General features: G+C 40.4%; 1 protein-coding gene across 2 annotated transcripts; it reads right to left on the bottom strand.

Moving 5' to 3' along the window:
• Positions 1 to 6,235: 6,235 nt before the first annotated feature.
• On the bottom strand, positions 6,236 to 11,420 carry LOC115114001 (SLAM family member 5-like). 2 transcript variants are annotated; one of them, XM_065013732.1, is made up of 7 exons: positions 11,196 to 11,420; positions 8,629 to 8,783; positions 7,660 to 8,356; positions 7,168 to 7,449; positions 6,922 to 7,019; positions 6,701 to 6,744; positions 6,236 to 6,542 (listed from the first exon to the last, which is right to left on the bottom strand). In XM_065013732.1, the coding sequence occupies exons 3-5, from the start codon at positions 7,874 to 7,876 to the stop codon at positions 6,946 to 6,948; spliced, it is 573 nt and encodes a 190-aa protein (XP_064869804.1). In that variant the 5' UTR covers positions 7,877 to 8,356; positions 8,629 to 8,783; positions 11,196 to 11,420; the 3' UTR covers positions 6,236 to 6,542; positions 6,701 to 6,744; positions 6,922 to 6,945. The 2 variants fall into 2 exon arrangements, with proteins under 2 accessions (XP_064869804.1, XP_029497796.2); XM_029641936.2 differs by having other exon boundaries at positions 11,123 to 11,420.
• Between the last annotated feature and the right edge of the window lie 787 nt (positions 11,421 to 12,207).

Consider the following 12,207-nt stretch of genomic DNA (forward strand, 5'->3'; position numbering starts at 1 on the left):
ACATGGTCGACATCGCTTTTCTTTGACAAAGTGGCCAAGACCAAGACCATGCCCCTCTTCAAAATGTCTTGCCCACAGAATTACCATGGCAACAGAGGAGGAGTTGGGAGTGGGATGGCACTGATCCAGAGAAGATCCGATTGGAGCAGAGTTACATGGAGAGAAGAGAGGGATGGTGAGGGAGGGTCAGAGACAGTAGGGTCAGAATCAGTGTCCGATCAGCAATGTCTGAGAGCCTACACACAGAGACAAACAGCAGACCTGGGTTCAAATACTATTTGAAATCATCTCAAATACTTAATCTGTGCTTGATTGATCTTTCCTGTTTTAATGGAACCAATAGAATAGTCCCGACATTGGTCAACTCTGCCCATTTAGCACTTCAGGTAGACTCAAGCGAATGCTCAAAGTATTTTAAATATTTTAAATATTATTTGAACCCAGGTCTGGCATATACTGGATTCTAAGCAGGGTCTGTTACCGTTTACTACAACTATTCAAATGATGAATTCATTACTTGTTAATTTACATGATATTGGTACGTAGAGAGAAATGTAAAGGAGTTCAGTGTGTTGGGGACGGAGGAGGCCATGGAAATGTCCTGAATGCTTCCGCTGTGTCCCATATGCCATCCAATTCCCTTTATGGAGCTCCATGGGCCCTGGTCAAAAGTAGTGAACTTTATAGGGAATAGGGTTCCATTTGGGATGCTCATTAGTCTTTCTTCTGGACCATCTGTTCATCCATACACTTTCAAAACATATACATATGTAACACTATAGATTTCATGATGATGTTGTTATTGTTGTTATGTGCCAATGTACTGTAGAATATGCCAGCTAAAGCACTGGTCTGACTGGAAATGAAGAAGACAGGAGAACATGCTATTTTTTAGCAGAAGGATGCGTTCTAGGTCTATTCTATGTTGTAGGTCACAACTCTGTCTTAAAACAGAGAGCCTTTAGACTCAAATAGCACCCTATTCCCTATGTAGTGCCCTACTTTTGAACAGGGTCCTTCGGGTTGTGGTTAAAGGTAGTGCACTACATAGGGAATAGGGTGCCATTTGGGACAGTGACTCTTACACGCACACACTTCTATTTCTGCCTCTGGTGGTAACCATGGTTTTCATGTGTCAAGTTAGTTTTGGGGAACTTCCTGTCGGGTAAACTGAGTTGAAAGATGTGTCAGGACTGGATCAGTGTCAGCACTTGAGAGAGATGTGAAGATGTGTGTCAAGAGATGTGGCTTTGGATATTAACCTATTATTGGTAACACGCTATGCATGAAGCCTTTTTAGTCATAAGAGTCACACGTAGTGGACAGAAACTCAGCAAAAAAAGAAATGTCCTCTCACTGTCAACTTTATTTTCAGCAAACTTAACATGTGTAAATATTTGTATGAACATAGCAAGATTCAACAACTGAGACATACACTGAACAAGTTCCACAGTCATGTGACTAACAGAAATGGTATAATGTGTCCCTGATCAAAGAGGGGGTCAAAATCAAAAGTAACAGTCAGTATCTGGTGTGGCCACCAGCCGCATTAAGTACTGCAGTGCATCTCCCCATGGATTGCACCAGATTTTCTAGTTCTTGCTGTGAGATGTTACCCCACTCTTCCACCAAGGCACTTGCAAGTTCCCAGACATTTCTGGGGGGAATGTCCCTAGCCCTCACCCTCTGATCCAACAGGCCCCAGACGTGGTCAATGGGATTGAGATCCAGGCTCTTCGCTGGCCATGGCAGAACACTGACATTCCTTTCTTGAAGGAAATCACACACAGAACGAGCAGTATGGCTGGTGGCATTGTCATGCTGGAGGGTCATGTACAGGCCTCTGTGTAACGCTCATTCCTTCAACGATAAACGCAAATCCGACCATCATCCCCGGTGAGACAAAACCGCGAGTTGTCAGTGAAGAGCACTTTTTGCCAGTCCTGTCTGGTCCAAAGACGGTGGGTTTGTGCCCATAGGTGTCGTTGTTGCCGGTGATGTCTGATGTAGACCTGCCTTATAAGAGGCCTACAAGCCCTCAGTCCAGCCTCTCTCAGCCTTATGCGGACAGTCTGAGCACTGATGGAGGGATTGTGCATTCCTGGCGTATCTCGGGCAGTTGTTGCCACCGGAACTGTTCAGATATTATCCATGCAAATCACCTTATACCACCCACCACTGCAACCTCTATGCTCTAGCCGGCTGGCTCTCACTACATATTCATCGCCAGACCCACTGGCTCCGGGTCATCTATAAGTCTATTCTAGGTAAAGCTCCGCCTTAACTCAGCTCACTGGTCACGATAACAACACCCACCCATAGCACATGTTCCAGCACTGATCATCCCCAAAGCCAACACCTCATTTGGCCGCCTTTCCTTCCAGTTCTCTGCTGCCAGTGACTAGAATGAATTGCAAAAATCGCTGAAGCTGGAGACTTATATTTCCCTCACTAACTTTAAACATCAGCTATCTGAGCAGCTAACCGATCGCTGCAGCTGTACATAGTCCATCTGTAAATAGCCCACCCAATCTACCTAACTCATCCCCATATTGTTTTTATTTACTTTTCTGCTCTTTTGCACACCAGTATTTCTACTTACACATCATCATCTGCTCATTTATCGTTCCAGTGTTAATCTGCCTAATTGTAATTCTTCTCTACTATGACTTTCTTTTTTTCTTCTGTGTCATTGACTTGTTTATTGTTTATTCCATGTTTTTCCATGTGTAACTCTGTGTTGTTGTCTGTGTCACACTGCTTTGCTTTATCTTGGCCAGGTCGCAGTTGTAAATGAGAACTTGTTCTCAACTAGCCGACCTGGTTAATAAAGGTGAAATAAAGAAAATAAATGCAGAAGCCCCCCCATCTCATCTAAAGCACCAGATCTGTTCACAGATATTATCCATGCAGAACCAGCAGACTAAGTCAACCAGGTTAATGAAATGTGATAAAATGAATAAAGCAGCAAATATTAAAAAGCAAATAATAAAAAATACATTTTAAAAAGCGTGACACTGTCTATAGGATGCCAACTTTCCAACAAGTCAGTTCGTCAAATTTCTGGCCTGCTAGAGGTCCCCTGGTCAACTGTAAGGGGTGTTATTGTGAAGTGGAAACGTCTAGGAGCAACAACTGCTCAGCCGCAAAGTGGTATGCCACACAAGCTAGAAGAACAAGAAACGCACACCTATTAAGGCGAGGTGCTGGCTAGCGGAGTAGAAACTTGAAAATAAAGGAAAGCCGCACACTCTAGGAGCTCAGATGCAAAAATGTAATACCAACGTTTCGACAGCCAAGCTGTCTTCATCAGGGGTGACAGAACGGGACCGTCAACTGTAAGGGGTGTTATTGTGAAGTGGAAACGTCTAGGAGCAACAACTGCTCAGGTGCAAAGTGGTATGCCACACAAGCTGACAGAACGGGACCGCTGCGTACTGAAGCGAGTTCAAAACTACCGAGTTCAAAACTGTCTCTGGAAGCAACTTCAACACAAGAACTGTTTGTCAGGGGACCTTCATGAAATGGGTTTCCATAGCCGAGGACCTGCACACGACACTATATTCATAAAGAAAATAATGTACTTTACACTCAACATTTTCCTTGACACACAAAAGTACTTGTTACATGCTTAGCAGGACAGGAAAATGGTCCAATTCACGCACGTATTGAGAGAAGACGTGGTCATCCCTACTGCCTCGGATCTGGTGAACTCACTAAACAGAGAACACGTGGTCATCCCTACTGCCTCTGATCTGGTGAACTCACTAAACAGAGAACACGTGGTCATGCCTACTGCCTCGGATCTGGTGAACTCACTAAACAGAGAACACGTGGTCATCCCTACTGCCTCGGATCTGGTGAACTCACTAAACAGAGAACACGTGGTCATCCCTACTGCCTCTGATCTGGTGAACTAACTAAACACAAATGCATCATTTGAAAATGATGTCTGAGTGTTGGAGCGTGCCCCAACAAGAAAATTGTGCCGTCTGGTTTGCTTAATAGAATGAATTTCAAGTGATTTATACTTTTACTTTGTATACTTAAGTATATTTAGAACCAAATACTTTTAGAATTTTACTCAAGTAGTATTTTACTGGTTTACTTTCACTTTTACTTGAGTAACTATTAAGGTATCTGTACTTTTACTCAAGTATGACAATTGGGTACTTTTTCTATCACTGCACACGAGCGCAATATCACCATGCACAATGCCAAGCATCGGCTGGAGTGGAGTAAAGCATACTGCCATTGAACTCTGGAGCAGTGGAAATGAGTTCACTGGAGTGATGACTCACACTTCACCATCTAGCAGTCCAATGGATGAATTATGGGTTTGGCGGACTGCAATAAGTGCCGTGTGATTTTTAATGACCACAGAGAGTCAGGACACCCATTTAACATTCCATCCAAAAGACTGCACTCTACTCGGGGTGATGTCCTCATCACTGTCCTGGGGTATTGGGAGGAGATCTGTAGTCCAGATGGCCTCCTTCTGGCCCTTCAACACCACCATTGATGCCATAAGTCAATTGTGCAACCTATAAATGTTTGAGAGGGCAGGATAATTATGATTTAAAAAGTTTAACTGTCCAGATTCCGTCTACACTTGCAATACATCCAGACACAATGCGTGGCTGACTACCTCCGGAGGTGGGCAGGAAGATCCCAATCAGATCTCAATTTGACTTTTGATTGTGTCCACAATTTTAGACAAGTGTAGACAATCCGAAAGTGGACAAGACCAGGACAAAGGACACATGTGAGAACCAGTTATAAACAGAGCTATTGAGAGTAAGGGCTAGATTCAATCCGGACCACGGAAGATCTGAGTTATAGTGCAACTGAAATGTAAAGGTCATTTCTGATCGAGCCGACACATGACACAGTGTTTACTGTGAATGCCGTCTCCATAAACTTGAGAAAATTGCCTTTCAATTTAAAGAATTCAATGCGATCAAACATTGTCATCTAGGCACCATTTACAGATGATTTCCGTCTCCCACCAGGGTGGGATAGTTCACACAGCTGGGGTTGGGGTAGACCCACCATACTGTAGATTGTGTCTGATGCTGGACCTGGAGATTCCTGCTCTTCACCACCTACATGACTGTTACCTGGAGTCTGGAGAATACAAACATACAGTAACATTTTCACTGTGAATTTATGAACGGTGACCCGGGTACAAAACAAGGTCTTAAAAGCTGCAATCAGGAGTTGAAACAAAGTAAACTCACTGCCCCTGTTTTGGTAAAAAGCTGAGCGATGAGGCTGGAGAAATGTAACCACTCTTAAATTCATAGACAGAGCTATGGATTAAAGAACTGACCATCCATGTTTTTAACCATGTTTTGAGGCTACAGTGGTGTCCTAAATGATTTACAACCTTGATAAAGTTGAGCAATAATGACCGGCCAGGGTCGGTAATTTATATTATACTAATACAATTGCTCAGAGAAAGAGATTTAACTACTTTTTTTTCTCTCTTTTTGAGAGGGGTCAACATTATTGACACGCCTAAAGATTTTTATAAATAAAGTAGTTAAAAGCTTAGTATCACACATTCCTACTACGCAGTGACTAGGTCAAGCTTGTGACTCTTCATACTTGTTGGATGAATTTACAAGTAGTTTTGGTTGTGTTTCAGATTATTTTGTGCCCAATAGAAATGAATGGTAACTAATGTATTGTGATTTTGGAGTCACTTTTGTTGTAAATAATAATAGAATGTTTCTAAACAATTCTAATTTATGCTACCATGACCTCGGAAAATCCTTAATGATTCCTTAAGGATTCGTGAATAATGATTAGTGAGAAAGCTAAAGGGTCAAAGATCATAACCATTCCCTCAAGACATGTTAACCCCTTGTTATTGGTAATGGTGAGAGGTTAGTATGTCTTGAGGGTATGGTTTTTAGAGTGACAATTCTGACACCTACCTTTGTGAGAAAATTATTTAAAAAATATATATATTGCAATTGTATTAGTATAAATTAATATGATTCCCCTTTTTTTTCATTATTAAAGGGTGGCAATCATTTCTGACCCCACTGTATTATAGTGTTTGTTTACATTTGCTTTGTTTACAAACTAAGTCCAAATATGGATGCAGCAACTGCAGATTGACCCTTCAATGACCTCAAATAAATACAATTTATCTGTGGCTGTTCAATAATCTACAATATGTCACGAACCGGCTCAAAGCCCGTAACAAAGGGAGACAACGTGGAGATAAGGATTAACAAAATATATATTTATTAACTAAAGCAACTAAGGAAAATATACAATGGTGTGTGTAATCAGTAATCAGTAGTGTAAGTGAGTGTTTTGCATGCATGAATGTGAGAATGCAGGGTGTTGAAAGGTGCCAACGCAAACAAACAAAAAGGCCACCAAGAACCACAACACAATCTACAAAGGTGTCTGCATGGAGAGAGTCTCCCCCATGAATGTGGAAGAGGTCCATTTATCCTGGGAGACACCTGGCCCAGGTGTTTCCCATGAAGCTGACGACCCTCTCAACTCCGCCCACCGGCATCCTAATAAGGAAACAAGAACAACGACAGAATACGGCAGACAGAGTGGGAGGGTCGTCACAAATATGAGCATGAAATTAACTTGAATTTACCAGTAATTTGGAATTTATTTTCATCAAGAACGACACAGTATCAGTAGTGTTAAATATGAGGTATCTTACCCTGACAGTAGCATACTCTGTGTTTATACTATCCTCTTTGTAACCTATAAATCAACCACATAAAAGATCTATAAAGGTTTGCTATGAGTGTACATACATACAGTATATATATATAATGTGAAATCATTACAACCTGTTATCAACAGTACTCACAGTGGTTTAATTAATAAAATGAAGTTTCTGTATTCAGAGTGATCCTGCAGCAAGAACAGTGAGCTTACCTTTATTCAGCTTCCGCCAAGCAATCAGGACACATCAACGAAGATGATGATGATGATGCCGACATTGTAGTTTTGGTTCTCTTTGTCCCGCTCTGGTTCTGCAATATAGTGACATAAAAATCACAACGTCAACATAGGATATAACATCTAGTCTAGTGTGTATGTGTGTGTGTTCGTGTGTGTGTGTGTGCGCACGAAAGTGTGTATCCACAAAAGTGTGTGTGCATGCATGGGTGCGTGTCTTACTAGAATTGGATGCACAAATCATTTCGATCTCCTTCATGTTAGGGGCCCAGCTGACTTGGTTGCTGTGGTTACAGATGATGAAACCCCCTGCCACATAGACAGAGAGCAGGGGGACAGTGGAGGTCTCAGCCCCTCTACTCTCTCCTCCCACCTGAGAGCAGGTGCTGCTGTTACAGCTGGAGGTGACAGAGGTGTTCTGACCTCTGCAGGTCACAGTCACATTACAGTTGCCATTGATGGTGGAGTTAGAGTCCACTGTCAGGACTGGTGTCACAACTCTCTCTGAATACACAACAGATAAACATGGTTAGAAAACCCACACACGCTGATAATTTTTCTAGACACCATTTCATGTGGTTGACATTTTCTGTACCTTAAGAGGCAGTAAATTTAAATGCATTTAACCTGAGATAGAATTCATATTTCACTATTGATTGCTACTGTAACCATATCGATACAAAGAGAAGGATGGCAGGAAGGAGGACAACCTACCTTGAACTGATATCTGGTACTTGGCAACATCTTTGTTTTCTTCACCACTCACTCCTGCGTCATAAAGACCACTGTCTCCTTCCTGTAGGTTCTTCAGTACTAGAGAGAAGTTTGCCTCACTAAACTCAACCCTGCTGTCAGGGATTTCCTCCTCTTCTTCCGAAGAGGAGAGGCGAAAAGGATCAGAGGACCAATATGCGGCGTGGTAAGTGTCCATGGTTCTTTTAATACGTAAATGTACACATGAACACTACAAAACAATAAACATGGAAAACCTAAACAGTCCTATCTGGTGCAAAGACAGAGACAGGAACAATCACCCACAAACACAGTGAAACCCAGGCTACCTAAGTATGATTCTCAATCAGAGACAACTAATGACACCTGCCTCTGATTGAGAACCATACTAGGCCGAAACATAGAAATACCCCAAAACATAGAAAAACAATCATAGACTGCCCACCCAACTCACACCCTGACCATACTAAATAATGATAAAACAAAGGAAATAAAGGTCAGAACGTGACAGTACCCCCCCCCCCCCAAAGGTGCGGACTCCGGCCGCAAAACCTTAACCTATAGGGGAGCGCCGGACAGGCGGGAGACTCCGGCAGCAGCGCCGGACAGGCGGGAGACTCCGGCAGCAGCGCCGGACAGGCGGGAGACTCCGGCAGCAGCGCCGGACAGGCGGGACCACCTGCAGGGAGGAGACAGAGAGAGGAACAATCACCCACAAACACACAGTGAAACCCAGGCTACCTAAGTATGATTCTCAATCAGAGACAACTAATGACACCTGCCTCTGATTGAGAACCATACTAGGCCGAAACATAGAAATACCCCAAAACATAGAAAAACAAACATAGACTACCCACCCAACTCACGCCCTGACCATAATAAATAATGACAAAACAAAGGAAATAAAAGGTCAGAACGTGACACCTGCCTTGGTATTTAGTGTATACTCACTGTTGATGATTCATTGGAGTATTTTACTAAAGTGTGAGATTTGTTAAAAGTCCACTTTAAATCGTCAATATTATTTAGTTTAGCATATCCCTGGACGTCCAGACGAACATTTTCTCCCTTCAGCACAAACCGTTTCAGAGTCTCAATGCTGGACTCTGAAATAAACAGACAGAAAACTTCATGTAAAAATGAAACAGTCTACCAAGAACACGTTATAAAAAAATATATATGGTAATTCAATGTACTGTACAATTGTAAGTTAACCAGGTGCAATAGGATTGTGCGTTTGCTCAACATTTGGGCATATACAGAGCCTTCAGAAAGTATTCTACCACTTGACTTTTTCTACATTTTGTTGTATTACAGCCTGAATATAAAATTGATTAAATTAAGAACGTTTTGTCACTGGCCTACACACAATACCCCATAATGTCAAAGGAATTATGTTTATTGAAAATTTTTGCAAATTCATTAAAAATGAAAAGCTGAAATGTCTTGAGTGAATATGTATTCAACCAAGTTGGTTATGGCAAGCCTAAATAAGTTCAGTAGTAAAAATGTGCATAACACATCCCATAATGAGTTGACTCTGTGTGCAATAATAGTGTTTAGAAGACAATGAATGTTCCTGAGTGGCCGAGTTACAGTTTTGACTTTAAATCTACTTAAATCTATGGCAAGGCCTGAAAATGGTTGTCTTGCAATGATCAGCAACCAATTTGACAGAGCTTGAAGAATTTAGAAAATAATAAAGGTTAAAATGTTGCACAATCCAGGTGTGGAAAACTTATAGAGACTTTCCCAGAAAGACTCTCAGATGTAATCGCTGCCAAAGGTTATTCTACAATGTATGGACTTGGTGGTGTGAATACTTATTTATTTCATACTGTATTTCATTTTCAAAACATGTTTTCACTTAGTAATTATGGGGTATTGTGTGTAGATGGGTGAGAAAAATATATTTCATGCATTTTGATTTCACAACAAAATGTGGAATAAGTCAAGGGGTATGAATACTTTCTGAAGGCACTGTAGCTGAACCAACATACAAACTTAGAATTTTAGAGGGAGGTCCTAAGCTGACATATGGCATTGTTTTAAGATGTATAATTTAGCTATTTGATTTAGAATTTTAGGACCCTTTAGATATAAAAAAATATATATATATAAAAACAATAATTTGCTATAAAATATTACATTTGGCTTTGACTACTATTGCCCATAGAAATGCATTGAATGACACATTTATAAATGGCAAAAAAAGAGTCCAAATAAATCATAAGGAATGCAGTTTTTAAGTGTCTGTCCTATATCTAGGAGATATAAGAACATTCAGGAAATATATATACTTTTTACACATATTTTGGCCCTTTTTTTTGTTTTACGGAGACCACCTTTGTGTTCGTGAGACTCTCCTCTTTCCATAGAGTGGTTCCATTAGTTTCTAGGCAAAATGTTCGGACGCTACAAACTTTTTTTTTACAGTGCAACAGTATGTTTATGGTAACTATAGTTGAATTAGCATGAATTACAAAACACTTTGCCTGTTTTCTGTGCATTGTACTAAATCCACCTTAATTCAAAGACCTGTTCTAAGATACAGTATGTTGGGTGATGTTTCATGCATTAAAGTGTTTATGTTCATTGTAGAGTTTGTGGTCTAAAATACAGTAGATATCCATCATGAAACCAGTTGGCTTATAAATGGCTGTCAACACCACCCCCACCCTCGTGCTGAAGCTGTGGTTTCCACATCCTGTAGCTCAAGGTGTTTCTCACACTTTTATACTAACTCTAAAACGCTATACGTTTGTTACTTGTAATACACAACGGTTCAACAAATTACTACTAGTTAACCAATTGATCAACGTTAACCGATAGAGCTACTTTCAATGAAATATCATAATCTCCGAATTCTATTCCATTTCAAATATCATAATATATATTTAAAATATCAGAATTGAATGACTTGCCTAGTTAAATAAAGGTTAAGCAAAACAAAAATAAAAAGTGTTCTAACCACCTATCCCCATACAGAGAGAACCTCTGATACTGTTGTTTGGGATATGACATCAAGGCAAGTGGTAAAGTACAGTAGGAAGCATGACATATCAGGTATATGACTGGATATCCAGTATATATACATTTTTTGTTTTTGTTGGTTTTACAGGATAGTGACAATTATCTGAAGAACAGTGACTCATGGACTCTTGTCTTGTGTGTCCTGGTAGGTCCCAGGCTACCCTGCCTTGTCCTTCCCCCTTGTTTATCATGTGAATGTTTGTCACTGTGCTGTTGTTGTTGTCGTCGTCTTTGTAAATAAAACACAAATTATAAATAGCAAAAAATGACTCATCAACATGTGCGTAGCCCATCCCTAACATCAAGTGAAACTATCAGCACTAACCTATTGTCTGATACCTGCCTTTCCGATCAGATTGGTAAACATATCTAATCAATGCAGCCAATACTAGAGCAAAGGTAGAATATTTACCTGATCCTTGGACTAGAGCTGATAGAAAAACAATATAATGTAAGAGAGCTGTCATACTTTTTGTTGAACATACCCAGTAAAACAGGAAGTTAAAGTAAGTTCCTCAACTTGTGTAGCACTGTAACGGTTTTCTTGAGTCGAAGGAGAGGCGGACCAAAACGCAGCATGGTGATTATTCATGGTTCTTTAATAAAGCAACTACACATTAACAAACTAACAAAACAAGAAATGTGAAAACCTAAACCAGCGTGCAAACACAGAGACAGGAACAATCACCCACAAAACCCAACACCAAACAGGCTACCTAAATACGGTTCCCAATCAGAGACAATGACTAACAGTTGCCTCTGATTGAGAACCATATCAGGCCAAACATAGAAATAGACAAACTAGACATGTAACATAGAATGCCCACTCAGATCACACCCTGACCAAACAAAACATAGAAACATACAAAGCAAACTATGGTCAGGGTGTGACAAGCACATTATAAGTCACATGATGGGTGGGTTACATATTTTTCAGTCTATGAAGGCATGACTTGGGTAAATTCGAATTGGAGGCAGTCAATGCAGGAAGTAAACTGAAATTCCAATTCAATAATTTAAAAAGGGCTTCTATTTACAAAGCCTTCTCTGTAAACTGAAATTGAGAAACTATTTGTGAAAAGTTTTCCATTTTATGATTGTAGATTAAAATCACTTCCTGCATTGACTGTCTTTTAAATTAAAATATACCACAACCCTGCAATAAGGAGTCAACATCGTCATGCATTTTCAAATTATACAAGTATTTTGTCTTATGTTGCAAAAGACATTCTGTAAGTCTGAAACCCTACTGTACCTCTTCAAATAAAATCTTAACACAGTAAGTCAGTCTTATGCCCCCCCTCCCCCAAAAAGTGCTCTTGTCTTTTACTACTACCACTGATTTTGCTGATAACTTAATTGTTGCAAAAAAATAGCTTGCTTTGACTGTGATATGTGGTTGTCTCACCTAAGTATCTTAAAATTAATGCACTAACTAAGTGAACGTAGATGCTGGGATTTGAGGAGCAGGTGGTAAGTTTAATATAACAAGAAGCA

The sequence above is a fragment of the Oncorhynchus nerka genome, linkage group LG9b (assembly GCF_034236695.1).
Source record: "Oncorhynchus nerka isolate Pitt River linkage group LG9b, Oner_Uvic_2.0, whole genome shotgun sequence".
NCBI lineage: Eukaryota > Metazoa > Chordata > Actinopteri > Salmoniformes > Salmonidae > Oncorhynchus > Oncorhynchus nerka.

Bases quoted from the DNA above. Each gene is read 5' to 3' on its own strand.
- LOC115114001 (XM_065013732.1), bottom strand. From the start codon at position 7,876: ATGGACACTTACCACGCCGCATATTGGTCCTCTGATCCTTTTCGCCTC. The intron at 7,450-7,659 runs GTAGGTTGTCCT...TTGTGTATTCAG, and splicing joins GTACCAGATATCAGTTCAAG to AGAGAGTTGTGACACCAGTC. The intron at 7,020-7,167 runs GTAAGACACGCA...ACTATATTGCAG, and splicing joins GATTTGTGCATCCAATTCTA to AACCAGAGCGGGACAAAGAG.